At 36.7% G+C, this 24,860-nt stretch overlaps 3 protein-coding genes across 4 annotated transcripts; all 3 read left to right on the plus strand.

Moving 5' to 3' along the window:
- The first annotated feature begins 5,342 nt into the window (after positions 1-5,342).
- LOC145575104 (uncharacterized) lies at positions 5,343-5,729 on the plus strand. The gene has a single exon (XM_081633022.1). The coding sequence runs from the start codon at positions 5,343-5,345 to the stop codon at positions 5,727-5,729; it is 387 nt and encodes a 128-aa protein (XP_081489148.1).
- Positions 5,730-10,542: 4,813 nt separating this feature from the next.
- On the plus strand, positions 10,543-13,387 carry LOC145574414 (4,5-DOPA dioxygenase extradiol-like). Its single transcript, XM_081632195.1, has 3 exons — positions 10,543-10,840; positions 12,422-12,798; positions 13,181-13,387. Exons 1-3 carry the CDS (start codon positions 10,583-10,585, stop codon positions 13,377-13,379), a joined length of 834 nt encoding a protein of 277 aa, XP_081488321.1. The 5' UTR covers positions 10,543-10,582; the 3' UTR covers positions 13,380-13,387.
- Positions 13,388-15,902: 2,515 nt separating this feature from the next.
- On the plus strand, positions 15,903-24,413 carry LOC145574415 (membralin-like protein At1g60995). Of its 2 annotated transcripts, XM_081632196.1 has the most exons (15): positions 15,903-16,288; positions 17,034-17,096; positions 17,221-17,649; positions 18,593-18,674; positions 19,546-19,604; positions 19,782-19,838; positions 19,962-20,056; positions 20,484-20,563; positions 21,004-21,087; positions 21,265-21,381; positions 22,406-22,491; positions 22,587-22,693; positions 22,835-22,926; positions 23,009-23,085; positions 23,535-24,413. In XM_081632196.1, the coding sequence occupies exons 1-15, from the start codon at positions 16,136-16,138 to the stop codon at positions 24,036-24,038; spliced, it is 2,085 nt and encodes a 694-aa protein (XP_081488322.1). In that variant the 5' UTR covers positions 15,903-16,135; the 3' UTR covers positions 24,039-24,413. The 2 variants fall into 2 exon arrangements, with proteins under 2 accessions (XP_081488322.1, XP_081488324.1); XM_081632198.1 differs by lacking the exon at positions 19,546-19,604 and having other exon boundaries at positions 19,777-19,838.
- Positions 24,414-24,860: the final 447 nt, after the last annotated feature.

The following is a 24,860-nucleotide window of genomic DNA, read 5'->3' on the forward strand; positions in this document are numbered from 1 at the left end:
AAATAAAAATTCCAAGAAAAATGGTGGCAAAAAGCAACATAGTGGTTCTGGCGGTGGCAGCCGTGGTGGTTCTGGCGCCGGCAGTGGGCAGAACGCCGGTGGTGCAGGTCGCGGTGGCGGTCAGCAGCAACCTCAGTGGTCGGCATCTCCTTGGGGACAGCAGCAACAGTGGCCGATTCCTCCTTGGGGTTGGGTGCCTCAGTGGGCTACTCCCCCTTGCCCATACCCAACTCAAGGTCGGGCTCGTCCACAAGGCCCACCGAGACAACAATCTGGTATTCTTGGACCAAGGCCTCAACAAGCTTATGCAACTTCTTATGCACCAACGGACATTGAATCGGCGATGCACACTATGACCTTACAACAACCCGATCCCTCGTGGTACATGGACACCGGTGCCACTTCTCACATGACATCCTCAAATGGTAATCTCTCGTCTTATTTTAATTTGAGCAATCATCATAATAGTATTATTGTTGGTAATGGTCATACAATTCCAATTCATGGTCGTGGTCATACTACTTTGCCATCCCCTAACCCACCTTTGTCTCTCTCTAATGTCCTTCATGCCCCAAAACTCATTAAGAATCTAATCTCTGTTAGAAAGTTTACTACTGATAACTGTGTGTCTGTTGAGTTTGACCCTCATGGTTTTTCTATGAAGGATTATCGGACGGGGATGCCAATAATGAGATGTGATAGCCAAGGAGATCTTTACCCACTCACTACCACCGTCTCACATTCTTCTCCTTCGACCTTTTTAGCATCAACCTTATGGCATGATCGTTTGGGGCATCCGGGTTCTTCTATTTTTAAGGCTCTTTGTAGTAATAAAAGCATTGAATGTAATCAAACTCCGAGTTCTAGTGTTTGTCATTCTTGTGTACTTGGAAAACATATCAAATTGCCTTTTATGTCTTCTCAATCTACTACTTCTATGCCTTTTGATATTGTTCATAGTGATCTTTGGACTTCTCCTATTTTAAGTTCATCGGGTCATCGTTATTATATGCTTGTTTTGGATGATTTTTCTAAGTTTTTATGGACTTTCCCTTTAGGAAAAAAATCGGATGTATTTCGTAATATTTTAAATTTTTAAGCATTAATACGTACCCAATTTGAACGGCCCATTAAAAATTTTCAATGTGATAATGGGAGGGAATATGATAACGGACCTTTTTGGGCATTGTGTGAGTCTAATGGCATGTCTTTCCGTCTTTCATGTCCTCATACGTCTTCAAAAAATGGAAAGGCCGAGAGAAAAATAAGATCCTTGAATAATATTATTCGAACCCTTCTAGCTCATGCTTCTTTACCTCCGTCATTTTGGCACCATGCCTTACAAATGGCGACATATCTTCATAACATTCTACCAAGTAAATTGCTAGAATATAAGTCCCCTCTCCAAGTTCTTTACCAAAAGGAACCATCTTACTCTCATTTGCGTGTTTTCGGATGTTTGTGTTACCCCTTGATTCCCTCTACTACCATTAACAAGCTTCAACCCCATTCTACACCTTGTGTATTTTTGGGGTATCCACCGAATCATAGGGGTTACAAATGTTATGACTTGTCTTCTAATAAAATTGTAATTAGTCGGCATGTTATTTTTGATGAAAATGTGTTTCCTTTTGCTAAGTTGTATACCCCCCCTTCTTATGCATATGACTTCTTGGATGATGGACTTAGTCCTTATGTTATTCAACATATCTACTCCTCTAGGCCGCCCAATTTGGAAAACCAACCAAATCAGCCCATTTATTCTTCTCCTTCAACTGGGCCACCGAATTCTCCTTCACAAGGCAGCCCAACTCACTCTTCCACTCCCACCTCTTCTCCATGCGTGCAAGCCACTGTTGGGCAAAATAGGACTCCATTGGACCGTGGGCCTGTTCAATCAGCCACGGCCCAGCAGGGTCCTACCCATACAGCTGGCCCAAGTGCCCCTTCTACTCACTCACAGCCCACGGCTCCAACTCACCCACCACCGCAAATTCAACACCCATTTCCCCTCTCTTCTCCTATCATGACACGAAGTAGAAATGGTATAGTAAAGCCTAATCCGAAATATAAAAATTTCAGTGCAACGGTGACTACGGTTACGAAATCTCCTTTACCTCGTAACCCCATTTCTGCTCTTCGTGACCCGAATTGGAAAATGGCCATGGATGATGAATTTAATGCTCTTATTAAAAATAAGACGTGGGAGTTGGTGCCCCGTCCACCTGATGTTAATGTTATTCGTTCTATGTGGATTTTTACTCATAAGGTGAAATCTGACGGTTCTTTTGAGAGGCATAAAGCCCGTCTTGTAGGTGATGGCAAAACACAACAGGTTGGCATTGATTGTGGGGAGACTTTTAGTCCGGTTGTGAAGCCGGCTACTATCCGTACTATTCTTAGCCTTGCTTTGTCTAAAGCTTGGTCGATACATCAACTTGATGTTAAGAATGCTTTTCTACATGGTGAGCTTCAGGAGACGGTCTATATGCATCAACCCCTTGGGTACCGTGATAAAACTCACCCTGATTATGTGTGTTTATTGCGGGGATCTTTATATGGTCTTAAGCAGGCACCCCGGGCGTGGTATAAGAGGTTTGCTGATTTTGTTACTTCTATTGGTTTCACCAACAGTAAGAGTGACAATTCTCTATTTATTTATCGTCAGGGGAAAAATGTGGCTTATTTGCTTTTATATGTTGATGACATTATCCTTACTGCTTCTTCTGATACTCTGCGGCGTTCAATTATGTCCCTTCTTAGCTCGGAATTTGCTATGAAGGATTTGGGTCAACTTAATTATTTTCTTGGCATAGCAGTGACAAGACATAAGGGTGGATTATTTTTGTCACAACGCAAGTATGCGGAGGAGATTATTGAGAGAGCAGGTATGTCTTCATGTAAGCCCTCGGCTACACCTGTTGAGGTGAAGCCGAAGGATAGTTCTTCCGGCTCTCCCTTTTCCGACCCCACATTGTACCGTAGCCTTGCTGGGGCTCTACAGTACCTCACTTTTACGAGGCCGGATATCTCATATGCGGTCCAACAGGTATGCTTACACATGCATGATCCGAAGGATATTCACATGTCTGCTCTGAAGCGCATAATTCGGTACATACAAGGTACTCTTGACCATGGTTTGCACCTTTATCCTTCTTCTATTTCTACACTCATATCCTATACAGATGCTGATTGGGGTGGATGTCCCGATACGAGACGATCTACTTCTGGATATTGTGTATATTTGGGTGATAATTTGATTTCTTGGTCATCAAAACGCCAACCTACTCTTTCTAAGTCTAGTGCAGAGGCAGAGTACAGGGGTGTTGCAAATGTTGTTTCGAAGTCTTGTTGGCTACGAAATTTATTGCTAGAGTTACTTTGTCCGATTAAAAAGGCTACATTGGTTTATTGTGACAATGTGAGCGCTATTTACCTTTCGGGTAATCCGGTACATCATCAACGTACCAAGCACATTGAGATGGACATCTTATTTGTTCGTGAAAAGGTGGCTAGGGGTGAAGTTCGGGTTCTACATGTTCCTACAAGGCACCAAATTGCGGACATATTCACGAAAGGACTACCACGTGTACTTTTTGAAGATTTCAGAGATAGTCTAAGCGTCCGTCCTCCTCCCGCTTTGACTAAGGGGGTGTGTTAAGATAATTATGTAAATAATTATATTAGTCAAATGTAAATATTCTGTTATCCTAGATTAGTGCCTAGGATATTCTCTTAGCCTATTTTATAGCCTTAATTTATGGCTTATGTGAAGCCTTATAGTTTGTATATATACACAGTGATATGGAAGGCAATGATCACGGATTAAATTCCTTTATTAGGCACTTCCTAAAATCCTAAATTTTATTTTAGTTTGTATTTTTGAATTTATATTTGAACAAGTTTATTATCTTTCAGAAAAAAAAAATGTATTTTTATTGTTTCAAAGTGTAATCGGTGGATGGAGGCAAAATCTTTGTTAGCAGTGGAAGCAGGTTAGAAACTTCAATTATCCTTTATAAAATATATTATAAATTATAATTTTATTTATTTAATTTAATTGTTTTTGATTGGAGGAGTAGTTAAGTTGTATACTCGTAATGAATTAATTTGGCAATGTCCATAACTCCATATCACACGAAACACATTGAAGCCCATAAAATTAGTAAAATAATATTATCTCATTTTTTTCTTTGAATAGTAATATTGTCCCATTTATTTTTATTGGCAACACTTCTTTTCATATGATTGCCAATAAATTATTTTTAAAAAATTGATATCTTTAATCATAAATATTATAATAGTATGATATTATGAGAGTTTAAATTGAAGCTAATTCAACCAAAGTTCATATGACTAAATGTTTTCAAAATTACACATTGAGTAATTTAAATCATTAAAATATTCCAAGTAAAAGGGAACTAGAATAATTATGAGATGATGATAATAATAATATCAAAGACTGAGGATATTGGGGTACGTGCTGCAACTCATATCTTCAATAGGATAGAATTTGCTATACCTAGAGAAGTGGAGGCTTAGATTGTATCTCGGCTTCCCACTAATTTTTTTTGTAGGTTGTAAGACTTTAATTTGTCTATTTTTGAGATATAATAATAATAATAATAATAATAATAATAATAATAATAATAATAATAATAATAATAATAATAATAATAATAATAAATGTCCTCCATTGTTCATGTTCTCCCATTTTATTAGCTTTGTTGATTTACATGTTAGGCAAAAATAGTCATGTAGAAATTTGTTAGATTTATCTCAATTTATATCAAATATAAGTTTTTTACACTCCGTATTTTATATTTATATATAATCATGGATATAAAAATTGAAGTTATACATTGATATATAAGCGCGAAAATAAAATATTCCAACTACTCATAAAAGAGAAAGTAGAAATGCATATAGTCCGGAAAAGCTACACATAGACCTAATCTATGTGGGCCAAGTATAGACATTCACTAAAATGAATTTTGATTGATTGAGCAAGTGGGTCTCGGTAAATTTGCTTATGAAATTTCAATTTTAAAAATGATTACTTTCTGTTAGATAATATGTTTATATTATCTTGTGAATATTCTGTAAAATATATCTTTGTGTATTTGAGGTTATCTCATCATTAGGTTGTAAATCCTATATATATTCAATTAATGAGAAAGCCTCCACTAAGGAGAATTACACATTTTACATGGTATCAGATTCCTGCTAGGGTTTTACTCTCTTTTTTTCTCAAAAACCCTAACGATCCTGCCTTTTGCCTTAGCCGTGCCTTAGCACATCACCGCCACCTCAATCACCTCTAGCCGCCTACTCCTTCAACAATGGCCGGAGACGCTGTTCCCCATCCTCCCCCTCAAATGTCCTACCATCCAGCCTTTGCCGTACTGAACATCAAAAATCTCATGGTTGTACCCCTTGATCAAGAAGAGGCTCAATATGCTACATGGGCAGAACTTTTTCAAATACATTCTTGTGCTTACAACGTACAAGATCATATTGATTCTAAGGTGTCTCGACCGACGGGGATTGATGATGACACATGGAAGAGACTTGATGCAATTGTGAAAAATTGGATATATGGGACAATTTCTAAAGACCTTGTTCAAACAATCATGAAGCCGGGTGCTACGGCTCTTGAATTATGGGACCGTCTTAAGGAGCTTTTTCACGATAACAAGCATACTAGGGCTGTTTACCTTGAGGAATAATTTTCGACCCAAACTCGAGCACTATGCGAACATGAGTGATTATTGTAAGCATATCAAACTCCTTGCGGATCAATTAGCTAATGTTGATTGCCCGGTTTCCGATCGTAAGATGGTTATGCAATTAATTGCCGGCCTCACCGAGGGTGAATATGATACAGTGGCTGCCATTGTTTCACAAACCGAACCAACACCGAGCTTCAACAAGGCACGCTCCATGTTTTTGTTGGAAGAAACAAGAAAGACAAAGCAAAAAGAGCAAGGAGGTCAAGTTTTTGTGGCCCAACAGCAGGCCCAGTCCGGGTCCACAACCGGCAACCCCCAGCCGCCGGCGGCAGACCAGTAGTGCGCCACCAGTAAGGGTGGTCGCGGCCGCGGCAGCAGCAAGCCAGGGAAAGGGCGTGGCAAAGGACGCTCCACCAACAATTCCCAACAGCAACAGAGTGCTGGGCCGCCCAACATGGCCCAACAGCAGCAGGCCCCTCAGTGGGGAGCCCAGTCGTGGCCTCAACAGCAGCATCAAGGGCAATGGGCCAGCCCACCTTGCCCTTTTCCCACTCAACAGCAGGCCCAGACTCGTGCAGCTCAGCAGCCTTCTCTCTTAGGGCCCCGTCCACCTCATCAGAATCAAGTGTTCTACGCTGGGCCAACCCACTATGGCTATGGGTAGCTCATGTCTCCTACTGATTTGGGGCAAGCCTATAGCTCGATGAGTCTCCAACCTCCCGACAACGGATGGTACATGGACACGGGTGCGACTTCTGACATGACTCGTGACTCGGGTAATCTCTCTAACCTGTTTAATTTGAGCACTCCTCAATTTATTTTAGTTGGTGATGGAAAACGTATTCCAATTCATGGCTATGGCACTACCACTACTCCCTCACCTAATCCACCTTTTTCCCTCAAAAATGTCTTACATGTTCCTAATATTATCAAGAATTTAATTTCTGTTAGGAAATTTGCATGTGATAATTCTGTGTCTGTTGAGTTTGACCCTCTCGGTTTTTCTGTGAAGGACCTTCATTCGGGGACAACTCTAGCGAGGTGCAATAGTGTGGGGGACCTTTATCCTTTTTCCAACTCTTCCGCATCAAATGGCATTAGTCAACTCTCTCTAGCTGCTATTTCTCCTTCAACTTGGCATCATAGACTTGGACACCCCGACGAACCTGTTTTTGATTTTCTTAGGAAAAACAATTTTATTGGTTGTAATAAGAGAAATAATTCTCAATTTTGCTACTCTTGTCCTTTGGGAAAACATGTACGACTTCCTTTTAAGTCCTCTACTTCTGTTACTTTTTCACCATTTGACATTATTCATATGGATTTATGGACATCTCCTATTACTAGCAAATTGGGTCACAAATACTATTTAGTGTTGCTTGATGATTTCTCTCATTTTATTTGGGTGTTTCCATTGAAATATAAATCGCAAGTCTATAATATTCTTGTCAATTTTCGAGCATATATTAAAACACAATTTGAAAAGGACATTAAAACTTTCCAAAGTGACAATGGCCGTGAATTTGATAATTCCCCTTTTCGTGTTTTTTGTGCAAATAATGGCATGATCTTCCGCTTCTCTTGCCCACACACATCTTCCCAAAATGGCAAAGCCGAAAGAATTATACGCACAATTAATAATATGTCTCGAACCATTCTTTTTCATGCCTCTCTCCCTCCCTCCTTTTGGGTTTATTCGGTTCACATGGTAGCATATATTCTTAACATTCTACCTTCCACAACCATACAAAATCAAACACCAACCGAAATCTTATTTCGTCGTGTGCCCACATACGATCACCTTTGTATTTTTGGTTGTTTATGTTACCCAAACCTTAGTGCCTTTGCTCCTCATAAGCTTGCTCCAAGGTCTCAACCTTGTGTGTTTTTGGGTTTTCCTTCTAATCATAGGGGTTATTTATGCTATGATTTATCCTCTAACAAGACAATCATATCTCGTCATGTGACGTTTGTCGAAGATCAATTTCCTTTTGCAAACCTTCAACAATTTCGAGTCAGTGACTATGATTTTCTAGAGTCAAATCTCAACATATTCACTCCCTTACGTGAGCCATCTCACGCCATTTCCAGCCCAGCAAGAAAGCCCAATCCCCAAGCTCACCCACGGCCCACAAATTCCCACTCAAAACTCACAGTCCACTCACGTTGCTTCTCCAAGGCAGATTACTCCGCAACAGGCCCGCGGCCAATCCCAGCCAACCGCAACATGCTTGCGGACCCCTCTACCTAGCCCACAAATATCCCCTCCTAGCCCACCTCACTCTCCTATTTCACCTTCAATTCAATTCGGCTCACTACCGAGCCCCACCCCGGTCAACTCTCCTCACTCTCGGCCTATTTCTCGGCCTTCCCACACTATGACAACTCGTGCTAAAGACGGGATTTTTAAGCCGAACCCCAAATATCAAGCTCATATTACGGTTCCTTCTATTTCCTCGCTTCCTAAAAACCCGAAATTAGCCATGCTTGACCATAATTGGAATGTCGCCATGAATGAGGAATTTAATGCTCTTACTAAACAGCATACTTGGGACCTTGTTCCAAGACCGGCAGGGGTCAATATTATTCGTTGTATGTGGTTATTTAAACACAAATACAGGGAAAATGGTGATTTGGAGAGACACAAAGCAAGACTTGTTGTGAATGGCAAGTCTCAACAGGTTGGTGTGGACTGTGATGAGACATTTAGTCCTGTGGTCAAAACGGCGACTATTCGTACTGTTTTGAGTATTGCTTTGGGTAGGGACTGGCCTATCCATCAATTAGATGTCAAAAATGCGTTTCTTCATGGTGACTTAAAAGAGACCGTTTATATGCATCAACCACCGGGATTTGTAAATCCCGAGGCTCCCACACATGTTTGCCGGCTTAACAAATCTCTCTATGGTCTCAAACAGGCTCCTCGGGCTTGGTACCAAAGATTTGCTAACTATCTTTTGCAGATTGGTTTTGTTTGCAGCAAAAGTGATAATTCCCTCTTTATTTTGCGACATGGTGCTAATGTTGCATATCTCTTGCTCTATGTTGATGACATTGTTCTTACAGCTTCCTCCGAACACCTCAAATGTGATATTATTGCTCTTCTTAAGTCCGAATTCTCCATGACTGATCTAGGGAAGTTGAGTTATTTTTTGGGGGTCTCTGTAACCAGAACAAAGGACTCCATGATCCTTTGTCAGAGTAAGTATGCCGAGGAAATTATTCACAGGGCAAAAATGGACAGTTGCAAGCCGGTTGTCACTCCAGTCGACACTAAGTCGAAACTTAGTGCTCATGGTGGTGAGCTAATGAAGGATCCCTCTCTTTACAGGAGTCTTGCAGGTGCTCTACAGTACCTTACTTTTACCAGATCTGACATTGCTTATGCTGTCGAGCAGATCTGTCTGTTTATGCATGCTCCCAGGGAACCTTATTTTAACGTTGTTAAGCGTATTATCAGATATCTTAAAGGCACTTTTGATCATGGTCTACATTTGTACCGTTCTGCACCTACGAGACTAACTTCGTACACAGATGCCGATTGGGCAGGATGCCCGGATACTCGACGCTCCACTTCAGGGTATTGTGTTTATTTAGGTGACAATCTAGTCTCTTGGTCAGCAAAACGACAAGCTACATTGTCCAAATCAAGTGCCGAAGCAGAATATAGAGGTGTCGCTAATGTTGTTTCTGAATTATGTTGGCTCCGGAACCTACTTCTTGAGTTACATTGCCCTATTCGACGGGCATCCTTGGTCTATTGTGATAATATCTCTGTCGTTTACTTATCTTCTAATCCGGTACAACACCAACGTACCAAACACATTGAGATGGACATTCATTTTGTACGCGATAAAGTCGCTCTTGGTGAGATCAAGGTCTTACATGTTCCGTCTTCATATCAGTATGCGGATATTTTCACAAAGGGGTTACCTCGCCAACTATTCCTAGATTTCAGAGACAGTCTCAGCATTCGACCTCCTCCCGCTTCGACTGCGGGGGTGTGTTAGATAATATGTTTATATTATCTTGTGAATATTCTGTAAAATATATCTTTGTGTATTTGAGGTTATTTCATCATTAGGTTGTAAATCCTATATATATTCAATTAATGAGAAAGCCTCCGCTAAGGAGAATTACACAGTTTTACACTTTCAACCACTTTCACCAAATCCTCAATCTCTGTAATAATTTTTCATAAATTCCAATATTAATAATTTCCATTGCAATTTGACATATGCATACAATCATTTCAAAGGAAAGAAAATTATTTCTTTTAGCCCTTGCATGCATTGGCACATGTACGTTCTAATAAGTAGAATACGGTCATACAGAATAATAATAGAGAAGTTAAAGTTTAATTTGTATTACTTTTCACAACCCTCTAATCTGTTACTCAATTTTTTTGTTTACTTCCACCTTAAAATATAAAATATAATGAAAAAAATTCTTATCAAAGCTATGATTGTTGTAGATATCATATGAGTTTTTATTTGATGTTATTGTCACGTAGTTATTAGATATAAATCTCTTCTAAAATATTGTATGACTTTTTATTAATAAATTAATCTTTATTAAAAATAAAATAACTTTTATCACTACGAGTATTATACTTTGTAAGTTTTTTGGTGTAAGTGTATAACCATACGATGTACAAGCAATAATACTAAAAAGAATTTTTTTTTTAAAAAAATCCACGTCACTACGTTAGAGTGCGAAACCTCAACTACTTCTAAAAGGTCAACTCATACATATGCAAGTATGTAACCATCTTCTTCTTCATATTATTTCTCATGATTTTCAACCAAATCCAAAATTCTCCAACCTTTCTATTTTTGACGAAAAAAAATATGACAACAATAAGCGCCGATAAAATAAACCCGACGTTTTACATATCTCATGGACCACCGACGCTTCCTATTGAGGATTCACTACCTCTGAAACACTTTTTAAAGAGTTGGAGACAGAAAATCTTTGATCAAAAACCCAAATTTATCCTTATCATTTCTGGTCATTGGGAAACTAATGAACCTACTGTTAATTCTGTTGATGTTTGTGATACCATCTATGATTTTGATGGCTTTCCTGCTCCTCTTGATCTCTATAAGGTACTTTCTCTCCTCAAACGAACTCGCTTCTTTGATTTTGTTTGGACGACCATCTTTGTACTTTCCATATATAAATCTCTATAAGGTACTTTCGAGTTTTATGGGATAGTATGGAGTTGTCATCGAAAGGAAAATGTTAAATTAAATGCAACTCGATCGATTAGAGAGCGAGCAAAACTTAATGGTTTTAGGCAGAGACTTGTAATTTTTAGAAGTTTCAGAGAGTAAGCACTACATAGTTCAGTAGACGTACATATATTTCAAAATTTTAGTTCCTTTGCTCAGCTCCGTTATAATTCACTTAAAGTAAGTTCAGTTCAGTTCATTTCATTTCAATTCAATTAATTTCATCAATTCATCAACTCCATTCATTTCATTTCAATTAGTTCATTTCTATAGACTATAGTTGTTATTATCTTAATTAACTAGTAATTAAGACTCATTTAATTACCGAGCTATTACAATGTACATACGTAGAAAATAGAAAGTAGCTTGAAATAATCTTGCATGATTTATATTAAAAATAGGAGACTTTTTACAAAAAAAAATACTTTATAAAACCCAGATTTGTGAGAAACTACCTAATAAAAAAAAATGTTGTAATAAACTACATAATAAAAATAAAATGTTGTAAAAAAAAAAACTACCGAAGAAAAGGTAAAATATTGTAAAATATCACCTATATCGGATTTCCACTTTTGGACCCGACTTCAAAATACTCTCGGAACCACCGCTTTCATTCTCGAAACTGACACAATTTGTTGAAATCGCCTTCACCACATCTAAATTATTAAACCACCTTTCAACCTCAAAACCACCACCTTTCAACCCCAAACCACCATCCCGATGCAAATCTACCCTCACCAACTCGGAATATCATCCAATCACCCCGAAAATAACCATACCACCTTGAAAACCAATCCTCACAGAGGTTTCAGGGGTGTTTTAATAAGGTGGATCAACGTTGTTGTAAATTTAAGTCAACGGTGGAAGTTCGATCAAACGTAGTATCTTACAACATTTTACCTTCTATTAGGTAGTTTTTTACAATTTTTTTTTTCAATTAGGTAGTTTTTCACAAAATTTGGATTTTATTAGATAGTTTCTCTTAAATAGTCCTTAAAAATATTTTAAAAAATGTTTATATACCGTTTAGTTCATAGTTACCCCCTTAAATAATAAAATGGGCTGCTGGAATGGGAATGTTTTTCTTCTTTTCTTGCACCAATAATATAATTACAAGTACCCTTCTCCGAAGGTTATTGTTCTGGTATGTTTAGGACATACTCATACAGTCATACAAGGGTTTGGCGAGATTTGTTGAGACTTAAGACTTTGAGGTGTATTCACCCAATTGCTATCAAAATATAAACAATTGGGTCGGATTTTATATAATAAATATGTACCTAGCTACATTAGTTTGTAATACAATTATGTATAATAATAAGAAGCTAAAAGTATAAATACTACACAATTTATAATATATAATGTCGTGTGAATTGGAATTTTATCCTTACGCAAATAATGAAAGGCATTATATATGCTAGTGTTAATAACATCAACATTCTTACGGGTTCACAGCTCAAGTATCCTGCTCCTGGGGCTCCAGATTTGGCAAGGCGTGTGCAAGAGCTTCTAACAAGCTCTGGATTCAATCGCGTGCACATAGACAAGGAACGAGGGCTTGATCATGGTGCATGGGTGCCTCTGATGCTTATGTACCCTGAAGCTAACATCCCTATTTGTCAGCTCTCTATTCAAATGAACAAGGATGCTACATACCACTATAACATGGGGCGAGCATTGACTCCTCTTAAGGAGGAAGGTGTTCTCATCATTGGTTCCGGAACCACCGTACATAACTTGAGTGATCTTAGGTGGGATGCTAAAGATCAAGAAGTCATTCCATGGGCCGGCGAATTTGATAAATGGCTTGAAGAAGCTTTGCTCAATGGAAGGTAAATTTTGCTAAATTGAGTTATAACTTCTTGCATTTATCCGATCCAAACTTGAATTGATCTCTACTTAATAGTTCCTCTTGGTTGATTAAGATAGTGTAGAAATATGGTCTATTTAATATGGATATTCAATATATGACAATTGTTTCCTAATAGATTAGAATTTTTTCTTTTTTTTTTTTTTTTCCGTACGTTTCTAGTTTGGCACATTGATGAATTCATGACTATGCTTTTGAAACATAGCTAGTGTGTTTATCACGGAGGTTTCATTAAAGTTTCCATGTTCTAAATTGGATATGAAAATAATTAGTCCACTCAAACAGTGTTATTAGTAACTAGCAATATTCATGATGTGATGAATTTATCTAATACATACATCCAGGCATGAAGACGTGAATAACTACTTACAAAAGGCGCCCCATGCAAGAACGGCACATCCAACGCCTGATCATTTTTACCCACTGCATGTAGCCACGGGTGCTGCCGGAGAAAATACGAAAGCAGAGCTCATACACCGCACCTGGAGCCTCGGTACCCTATCGTATGCCTCCTACAAGTTCACCATCCCCAACTTAGTCTAATTCTTAATGTGTAGAACTCAATTTTACAGTCAGTTTTTATCTATCTGTTACAAATTTGACTTAAAAGTGTACAAACAGTACAATAATATGTAAGGTTGGGGGCATATTCTGTCATTGAAGCTTAGTAAACAAATCAAGCTTATGTAAGCAACATGCTGTAAAATACAATTTGGGCAACTGTAAAGTGTATGGATTATTGTTGCAAGAATTAATAAATAATTACTTCATTTTTTTATTGTTTCATTTGAATTAACTTGTTACCTGCTGGCTGCTGCTACTATTTGACTATTGATTGTGATTTTAACTAAAGAAAAATTGTATATATACACTCCAATCTTATTAAATTCATCCTGAACTTTAGATGTATAACAATCCATATAAATAAAAAATGATCATTTTGTGAACTTTTAATCACAAGTTTTCAAATTCCTCAAAAAAAAAAAAAAAAAAAAAAAAAACACAAGTTTTCAAACCATTAATCCTCTATTATGTACTATCATTTAATAGGCTTCAAACATTACTTTCCATTAGAAATTTAATTAATGTTTCCTCGATTTGCTTCACGATAAACACATTCAAAAATGACTGAAGATTTTGCAATCAATAAAGAATAAAAAATTCCTAATTAATTGGTACAGTCAAACTTGACACATATGTATTAGTTTGACCTTAAAATTATATGATTAAATATTAGTAAAAAAAAATTAAATAGTTGATATCATAAAAATTTATATTAATACCTATTTAACAATATATTTCATGATAAAACTTATTTTTTATATGTTAGTGAAAAATAATGGTCAAAGTTAGGATATAAATTCCTACCTTTTAAAAAGTATGAGATAACTCTTATAATTAGTGCTTGGATAATTACACCCCTAAATGTTTATTTACTTAATTTTCCCATTAAAGTTGATTAACTCTTTTTTTAAACTCATAAAAACAGTGTTCGGATGTTTATATTCCTAAAATGTTTATTTACCTAAATGCATTAATGTTAATTAGCTCTTTTTAAAAAACTTTTGAGAACGGTAAGCGGACACTTATACCCCTTTTTATTTTTTTATTTTTTACGGAGTACATAGTTTCCCTCGTTAATAAAGGCCAAATCGAAAGAGCATCTTGAATATTGCTAGGTATGACACGCTCGTTAGTCACTCTAGTAATGAAAAAAGTCACACACGTCAATCATTTATAAACGAAAAGTGTAAGATAGTTTCAGTGGTTATAGCTTTAATCCTATTTCTAGGAGATTTTAGGATCGATTCTACAATTCTAACCTGTCGGCTCTATAAACATAAAAAAAAGAGCAATTTTTTTTTTTTTTTTTTTTTGAAAAGAGAATAAACGGGACTCGTATTTTTTTTTTTTGGAAAATTTCACACCAATAATCCAACCTTTCACTCATTCTCCCAAAATAATCCAACCTTTCGATTAACCTTGAATAATCCTAAGTTTACCTATTATTCTCTCCCAGCAACCCTAGCAGGTCACCTTACCCTTTATAATCGGTTACCATCCACGTGGCACATCTTAATTGGTCAATTTTTATTTTTTTTTACTTAAAATTCTTTTTTATTTTTTGACACAAAAAAAAAAAAAAAAATTGAAAAAAAAAATTGAAAAAAAAAAAAAAATCTTTCTCCTTTCTTCTTCCTGCCCGTTTCTCTCTCCTCTCCCTTCCTCCATTATCACCACCTTAACCACTCACCACCATCTATGGACTACTGTACCACCACCTACAACCACCTCAACACCACCAACATCACCACTCAACACAACATCCATCCACCACAAAGTACCAACCCACAATTCAACCGCAAACAACGCCACCCACAACATCATCGACCACCCATGACATCAACAATGTACGGCCACCCACAACCCAATTCAGCCCCAAATTAAATTGAGAAAGAGAGAGAAGAGAAGCCAATGGTGTGGGTTGGGGTTTCGGTTTCTGGGTAGGTGGGGTTGGGGTTTCGGGTAGGACAAGGTTTAATGGTTTTGGGTTGGGGTTTCGGGTTTTGGGTGGGACAAGGTTGGTGGTTCAGCGGCGACAAACCAGGGAAGGTGAGGGAGTGGCTGGGGGGAGGTTGTTGGGTGGTGGTGGTGTTTAAAGGATGGTGGGTTAGGCTCTCAAGATGGCTCAAACCATCCTCCATTGATGTCTTGGAACTAAGGAGGAAGGAGGAAAGAATAGGAGGGAAAAAAAAGGGAAAAAAAAAAAACTAATGTTGACTTATTCAGCCGGTTGCAGGTAAAATAGGTTTGTTAGGAGAGAATAATAGGCAAACTTAGGATTATTCAAGGTTAATCTAAAGGTTGGATTATTTTAGGGGAACCAGCGAAAGGTTGGATTATTCTTGTAAAATTTTCCTTTTTTTTTAAGAAAAAACGGGACTCGTATTTTATTACAAGATATTGAAATAATTTATGGTCAATCTGAAATTGTAAAAAAAAAAAAAAAAAAACAAACAAACAAAAAAAAAATGATCCCGTGCAATTCGTGGGCTTACCCGCCACGCAATCAACATTCCGAGGTCAGACTTCCCCTCTTTTCCCTCTCTTTCATTCTCTTCTGTAATTTCAGATTCTCTCCCAATTTTCCTCCTCAATTTTCTCTCTCCTCCATTGTTGATCACAAATCAACCTTCATTTCTGACGATTTTAGGGCTAAAACCATCATCCAATTGATGATAACCCTAGCTCATAATTCAGCAACAATTTGGGGAAAAATTGATTGAATTTTCTGTAAAATGGATCCTGAACAAACGTTTATTAGGGTTCAGGAGAGGTTTTCGCAGATGATTACGCTTAGAATTCGAACTGCACTTGAATACTTTTATCTCTTCTCCGCTATTACTTTGTTCGCTATCCTTGTTGTTATGCACGCCAATTTTGTTCAGCAGGTTGGCAAATTCCTTCATCTTCAAGCTCAATTTTTCATTATCTGATTAAATTTGAACTACATGAACTGTTTTCTGAATTTATGTAATTGTTTAAGTAAGGAATTCTGTAGTAATGTTCTGAGTTTCTGATTCTTTGATTGTTTCTTGATTATCTTGAATTTCTGGAAAAATTGAATTCAGTTTAAGTTAATGCATGGTTAAATGATTCGATTAAGTTTATTTTTGCTTTTGTAAAATGAATGGATTGGAGTCAATTCACCTTGTATTGGGATGATATACTTTATCTGTCCGGACCGGCGGACCGTGCCTAAATAATATGCCACATTTGATTGGAGTTATTTCTCGGAATTAAGTGAATGAGTACACTATGACTGTTCTTCGTTGTTGAACTCGAATTGTAGCTTACTAAAGCTAGAAAGTGGCCTATTATTTCGAGACTTTTCAAATAAATTTTGGTTCATCATTTTCGGAGAGGGAGTAGTTGTGAAATAGACAGGTTCTTGAGGCACCTGTTGTGCGGGAGTAGCTTACACATATAGAATTAGGAAAAGATGATACTATTGTATGTCTTTTGTGATTTGATCAAGGAAATGGCTGAACCTGAATTTGCTGGATCAAAGTCCTACTTTGGTGCTTTAAGTTGTTCAGTATGATGGGAGTACATTCTCATTGCCGATATTGAAACAAGATCTACTGGTATCCTTGGTTTTGTATGTCTTTGACTTTTGATTTTAAAATTTTGCAGCCGGGCTGTTCCAGTGAACTCTCTGGAGTGCAAACAACAGAAGCACAGCTTATTTTCGTCAAGGTAAAAAATATTGGTATTTTATGCTGTACAACTTAATTAAAAACTATCTACTTTTGCTTTGAATGTAGGCAGTTCTTCCTTTTTGCTTATGCCCTTGTGATGTATGCTCAAACTGGTGATGCAGATTACTGGAATTGGCCTGCTAATTCAAAAAGATTCTGAACCAAAATTTGAAGATATATCTCCTGGACAAATTCTTATTGATGAACCTAGACCTAGAGAGCCAGATGCCCATGACGACGAGTTTAACTTGTTTGCCGTGAACTACTGGTTCGGTTGGATTACTTCTGGTGCTAGGAGGGGAAAATTGAACTTCAAGTTTTGGAAAAATTATTATGAATACTCTGAAACACAGCCAGAAACTATCGTTGATGGGAGGGGCTCAAAGTTAGCTGCCAATGATGGTAGAGTTGAAAGAGAGGAGCCATCTGAGACCTTTTCCATGTTTTCAAAACAATCTGCAAGAGCAGTCATCTTACACTTTTTCAGAAAGTGGCACAGACGTCTAACATTTATCTGGAAACATGGGACACGTTTGTTGGGAACTCTTTGGGTATGTGTTTTGTTGATTCTGCTGGTGCAATACATTGCTTCTTTAAATGTTTGTGCGTCTACCTGGAGTTTTATTTCGGTTGGTTCCTGTGAATCTTTAATTTCTAGTAACATTAGCATATGACCATTGCTATCTGTGGCCTAAAAGCTCCATATGATGGTAATGAAGATTTGTGAGTTGTGACATACTTCCTATGTCATATAGAATTTTGATGAATTCTTGTTTGATAATCTGAAGCGCTGAAAATAAGGTCACAATCTCATGCTATATGCTTTGATTGTATATTTGTATGAACATCTCAATGAAAACTTCATCCACCTTTGCCATTCTAATTCATGACTGAGGGCTTCAAAAATATAAATTGTTTTTTATTTTATTTTTTTATAATTGGAGCTGGAAAATTTCTACAAGTTTTTGACGATTTCATATATCTAGCCTTTTTTTTTCAGTGAGCAATTGCTGAATGTATTTATATACCTATTGCTTGATTGCAATATTTCCTTGTTTTTTAATACTATTAGACTCCTAAGTTTGCATTCCATTGTCATATGTATAACCTTATAGCTCAATATTTCTAGTTCTATACATACAAATATACAATTATTCTGATGGAAGATTGAATGATTCGTAACTAACTGGTGAGAGAACTTAGAAAGATACGTGAAAAATATAATGCAGACAGCTTATTATGTACATATCATGTATTTTGATAATAAAAAAAAAAATTCAATTAAATAAATTAAACCATAATTTATATTTTCCTATAGTCATGTATTCATATTTCGTTCAGTGCAATGGCACATATATGGTTGATGGTCTTGTTCTATAAATAGGTTAACTCTTCCTGAAATTATGTATTTCAGTTTCCTTTAAATGTTTGTGTTTTTGTTCTTTTTGAGTTAAAACATTTTTTTTATGTTGCTGAATTGGATTTCAAGTACAGAACGTTGCAGGTATTCGCCTGAATCTTGACATTCCTAAGTGGCTGCGTATTTTGCACTTGGATAGGCTCAATTTGTTTGCAGGTAGATTGATGTTTACTTCAGCTGATAGCCTGATATTGCCAACTCAATTTGCTTGCAGCGTCTTTTTCAGTCATTTGAATTAAAAACATTCGTTATATAACTGGAAGTTTCAATCGGAGGTGATGTGAAGCTTTAGAGAACTATTTTTTCTTTTTCTCCTCTTTATCTTATATATAACACACCAATAGTTTGTCTCCAATATAGTATTTCAAGGTTGAAAACAATAAGATCATTCCCTCAAATGCATAGAATATTTCACGCATAGAGGACTCCTGACAGGTGTTGGTCCTCGATCCCCTTTCAGAAATAAGCACTTGTATAGTGATTATAGACATATTTCAAGAAGGGAGTATTTTTATGTTTTTATTACTTATATTAGGAGCTACATAACATTATCCTAGGTAAGTAGGTTGAAAATGCTGAACGCTATCGATTGAAAGTGAATGCCTTTAGGGGTTGAGTATTTATGAGAGTTGAAGTAATATCTTTTATATGGTTTGGCTTCTTAAAGATAAAGTAGAATGAGTAAAATGTTTGGAAAAACATAATTGTTGTATTAGCCACTTCAATTTAACACAGTGAAAGCCATCTTAAAGAACGCATCATTAGTGTTGATTACTTCTTATTGATTGGAAACAAATTGTAGAATGTTTAGTTTTATGTTGAAAATGTACTATAGTTTATAGGAATTAATTTTCTTGTCAAATCAATGCTCTATTTCAAATTGCTCATTACTTTCCTCACAATATTTATCTGTAGAAGTTATTACTCCACGTGGTTTATGGAAGTATATAAGGATAATATCATTTTATATTTTAAGGATAAATGTTGCAACATAATTATTAAACATACTTTTTTGTAATCTATATAGTTCTTGAGCAATTAGCTGCCAAAGTTATACTTCAAAAGGCGAAAATGACGCATGAAATGGTGGGTGTATCATCTTTTACATGTATTTGTCATGTCTTGCTGGTCAATTTCCCTTACAGTAGCATTCTATGGAATCTTAGGGGCATGTCTAAGCTCTTAACAAATTGACATGTCTCTTATAAAGAAGATAATTCCTGTTTTTTAAAATTCTAAGTTACTCTAACCTTCTCAGTGCAGTGGCTTGAGAGGAAAATCAAAGCATTTGAACCGTCATATCTCTATACTATGGAAAAGGTGAGTTCAGTTTCGTTTTTCTTATGCACTCTACTTTGTATTATAAATTTGGAATAAATCAGGTAGGTAGAGTTGTGGTGCCAGCTTAGTTGCTAATCTTTGTTACCTGTCATCTATCTTTAGGGGTATTTCTTGCTTCCTGAAGAAGCTAAATCTCGTCATAACATTCAGACTGCTAACATAAGCATATCTGCTCGGCATCCCTGCTTTGGTAACAGGTGATTATTATTCTATCTTTTTCATAGCTTCTTTATTCTCCTTACTCTTGTTCTGTTTTATTAATTTTTTATTTGCTTCTATTCCCAAGTTCTCTCCCCCATTGAGTGCTGATGCGTATGTACCCGTACTCAATTGACATTATGAGCAACATTGGGTTTATTGTATTAAAATTATTATTACTTTATAATGTACCTATATTCTGTATCATGTGACTAAACTGCTAATATGCTATGACTTTGAATATTATTGGACTGTGGGCTTCAAAACCAGGGTGATAAAAGTTTGTTTTATCTCCTTTTTTTTTTTTTTTTTTTTCCTCCCTCTCCTTACACCCCCCCCCCCTCCTTTTTTCTTTTTTCTTGATTTGTTGCTCAAATCTATTGCTATATGGTGCTCACCTGGCTTTACCAAATCCTACATTTTCAGGTGGCAACAACTTCTCATAAATAGAGTGGTGGGATATGACACTATTCTGATGAACAGTTTGCTAGATGCTCCTGGACAAGGTAGAACTCAATATACACTACCGATGTTATGTAACTGTTCAGATTTCAATACCAGTGCAATAAGTAATTCCTCCTTAATGCCTGTGTACAATTTTAAAGGACTATTATTTGGGCATAGAGCTCATGTTTTAGCTGTGAATATCTTGAGGCAGCTTCTCCAGTCTTCACTAGTATCAAGTTGTAAACTTGTAACAGTAAAGTCATCTACATCTGGATCTCGCTAATGATGGAATCTTGCTAGGTTGTTTTCAGGATGTGGCATATGTAGGTATAGATTATTTTCACATCTATGCCAATCAATAACTAATTAATACTCACCCTAAATGGTATGGGGTATGAGCAATGATTTGAATGGTGCTCGTATTATGAACTGGCACATTACTTTTCTCACAGTTTGTAGTGTTTTTAGCAGAAGTCTTTACATGATAAATTCTCTGCAGGATACCTATATAACTATCAGACAAAGGAGTTTTATAACCTCAGTTATGCCCATGAGCCGTCAAAAAGCTCTGCTACTTTTGGAGGTTTGTCTTCTGTGATAATCAAAGTCTAATCTTGATATATTTACTCCTAATCCTAGAGAACTCCTAAAAGCTTGGTTACATCAATTATGTTGATCCTAATATATATTTTGTGATTGTAATTTTTATTGTTCTAGTGAAGATCTGTTGGTTCATATGCCTTGTTTTGTTTCTTTGCAGATTATCTGGTGACTAAGTGTGGGGTGCTTATGATGTCACTCTTTGTTTTCTTCACGACGACCATGTCAGTTTCATTTACATTGAGAGAGACACAAACTCGCATGCTCAAATTTACAGGTTGGTTTGCTTTCAACTTTATATACATTTTGCAAGATGTGTACATCAACTACTGGCATATGGCTCATTGTTGATTCTGGAGGCTTGCTGATCTTGAGATCTATCTCTTTTAAAAGCCATGTTACCTGTTAATGAACTACTTTTGTCATACTTGTGTCTATACCATAGTAAAAATAATTGCGGATGCGGTCGCGATCGTGGTAATGGTCGCGTTGTCGCGGGAAGGGCTTGTCACGTACGAAGGGATCGCGGCAAACGTGGTGTGAATTTTTTGTAAAAAATTACATTAATGGATTTAAGTGGTGTTTATAGTCTTTAAGTTGAAAAAAGTAGTCTTTGAACATAAAATAACCATATTTATCATAATAAAAAGCAGGTAACATATTTGGTGATCAAAAATTACTAAATATCATCAATTACTAAAATATTAAATGGATGTGGGTTAATAAACATTCTAACGTGGCGAGTGACCGTTACAGAACGGATGATGCTGGGAGAGGGTGGGGGTCTGGATGGGATGGGATGGGATTTGGTCTTCAAGACTTGAATGGAAGCTGTAGAATGTAGTAAAACTTGATGGTTACCGGTTAAAGCAGGTGACAATGGCTTCACCATGGTTATGATGCTCGAAGATTTGAAGCAAAGATGACCTTTAACAATGTAAAACTGCAGCAAGCAACAAGGTCTGGAGTCTGGACATTGATGATGTAAAGACAATCAAATTGCCTTTTGGTTATTAGCATTGATGCTTGATAGCGAGAAAGAGTAGGAAGATAACTAACAAAGGAGGAAAAAAGGGTTGAGAGGTTAGATGCTTAGATGTGTGATTCTGTCCGGCTCCTTCACCAGTGTCCAGATATTATATTGAGCCTAGTTGAAGATTGACTAGAATTTTTATAACTCTGGTTTCAGAAATGCCACTACTGTACTTTTGGCTCTCTTAACTCTTTGATTTAATATAAGGCCCTTTGGCATGGCTGACAGGTAACAATCACGTAACATTTTTTCTCCAATATGAATGCAGTGCAGCTTCAACACCATGCGCGTCATCGACTTCCAACATTCCAGCTGATATTTGTTCATGTCATTGAATCACTTGTCTTTGTGCCTGTAAGGATTCTGCATTTTATGATGTACTTAGATTTCTCAATCCTTGAATATGTTCATTTCTATTTGCTGCTGATGGATTTCATTCAACATTACAGATCATGATAGGCATCCTATTTTTTCTGTTTGAATTTTATGATGACCAATTACTGGCTTTCATGGTGTTGATATTGGTATGGCTGTGCGAGCTTTTTACCCTTATTAGGTAAGTCTAATGCTGTTTGCTTCTTCCTTCTTCCCTCCTCTTAGAAAATTTTCAGGAATTCACGTGCTCTATCGCTCGTATTTTTCTTTACTTTATTATACTCTTTAACCATCTGAACTTTTTTTTTTTGGCTTTTTGTAGTGTTCGCACGCCAATATCAATGAAGTTCTTTCCACGCTTTTTCTTACTCTATTTCTTGGTGTTCCACATTTACTTCTTCTCATATGCATATGGTATGATAACCTGTATATTCTAATTAATTTTTCCCATTTCACCTATTTCTAGTTTTATTTAATGCACTCTTGTTTCTAGCAGGTTTTTCGTACTTGGCCTTATCTACTACTGCAGCATTTATGATGCACCTTATCCTGTATTTCTGGAACAGATTTGAGGTAAAAAATTTATGATGCCTTTGGAGCCTAGAGCTAATATGTGAACATGACGGCATAATAATTTTTGAAACCATAATTTACTGTTCTTTGTCATAGTTATGTGCTTGTCTCTCTTAACTACTCTATCCGATCCCTAAAAAAATTAACATCTACTCTATGCACAGAAAAAAGAGTGACAAAAAGTAAAGTAAAAAGTAATATGGCTGTATTCATGCAGATTTTTAAGAAATTTGTAGATATTTGTGTTGTACCAACTGTGTATTCATGCAGTAATATGGCTGTATGAGTCTATGGACACTGAAATTAAATGTGCCCATGGTGTTTAGGTTTAATTAAAATCTGCTATGCTTATTTGCCTTGTAATTTCTAGTTTCTTGCATTTTGTAGCTGCTCCTTACTTCCATACTTGGATTAGTTATGTATTTTTCTTTTTTTTTTTTTTAATTCAGGTCCCTGCTTTACAAAGGTTTTTGCAAAGTCGTCGTTCACATATGCAGCAGCACCCAGATTTCCACATAACCTCCTCGACTATACTTGCCTCTACACTGCACATCACCCGGTTGAATACAAGAAATCCTGGCCCAGCCAATACGGAGGATGCTTCAGGTCCTGGGGTCTCAGTGCTTAGGCCTGGTGGTAATGTTCCAATGCCACACCATGCGCCGGCAGCAGTTCCTGGGCTTCAAGAACAATTGGGAAATGCAAATCAGCAAAATGAAAATATGGGGGAAGAACCTCTTCCAATCCCTGAACATGAACTTCGGCAACCAGAAGCTGGTCAAAACCCGGGAAATATGAATTTCTTTAGCTCTTTGTTGCTATGGATTCTTGGAGGAGCACCTTCTGAAAGCCTCAACTCCTTTTTTTCCATGTTTAGAGATATGAGGGATCAAACCCAGTTTTATACAGATTCTTCTAGACAGGAAAATGATAATGCCGAAAATCCTCAATAGTGGTGAAGCAGGTGAAGGTAAAATTGGCAATTGATGAATACTGTCATATTTTGAGCTATATCAAGATATCGATCATGTTTACAGAAGCAGAAAAGCTTCCACGGATATCGGTTTCAAATGTAAATGAGTAGTTAACAAAAGGGAATAGGCAAGAAGCTATGTTTCATGTACGCTGAGATCATGGTAAACTTGTCTTAGTGAGGAATTTTTGCCATGAGCAGAGGGGTTTTGTAAGAAATAGTTCCTCTCAGGTCTCAGGATCTTTCTGTAACTATTGCTGTAAAAAGATGGTTTCTATTGTGATGCAATATTATAAATATAAGTCATTATAGATTAATATCAGAATATGGTCACTTGTTCCTTTCAAAAGAAAATTAGAAGTCTGATGGCAAATTAAAGTTCACATTTTTGGATTTTTTTCGGACTGAATTCCATAACCTGTGTTTCCAATTATCCGTCATATTTCCCCTAAATTTTCATGTTTCCCCCAATTTTCTCTACATTTCACATACTTGTATGATATACTTATTTTTGAAAAGAAAACAAGCTGAGAATCAATACTTTTCAATCCCCTGTTAAATTAGTTAGATTAATTCCCACTTTCTGAGTTTCTGAAGATTTAATATTTAGGGCTCAGGGATTTTGAAAAAGAGCACCCGAGAATCCAAATTCCATGATAATCCCGGAAATTTAACAATGTGTTAAAGACTAATAACATGTGTATACACTCACTCGTACATCAATCCGAGTAATTTCAAAATAATTGATAGTATGAAGGAAAAAAACTAGAAAAGTCGATATCTTGTACGTATACTCCCTCTA

Source organism: Chenopodium album, chromosome 13 (genome assembly GCF_948465745.1).
Source record: "Chenopodium album chromosome 13, dcCheAlbu1.1, whole genome shotgun sequence".
Classification (NCBI taxonomy): domain Eukaryota; kingdom Viridiplantae; phylum Streptophyta; class Magnoliopsida; order Caryophyllales; family Amaranthaceae; genus Chenopodium; species Chenopodium album.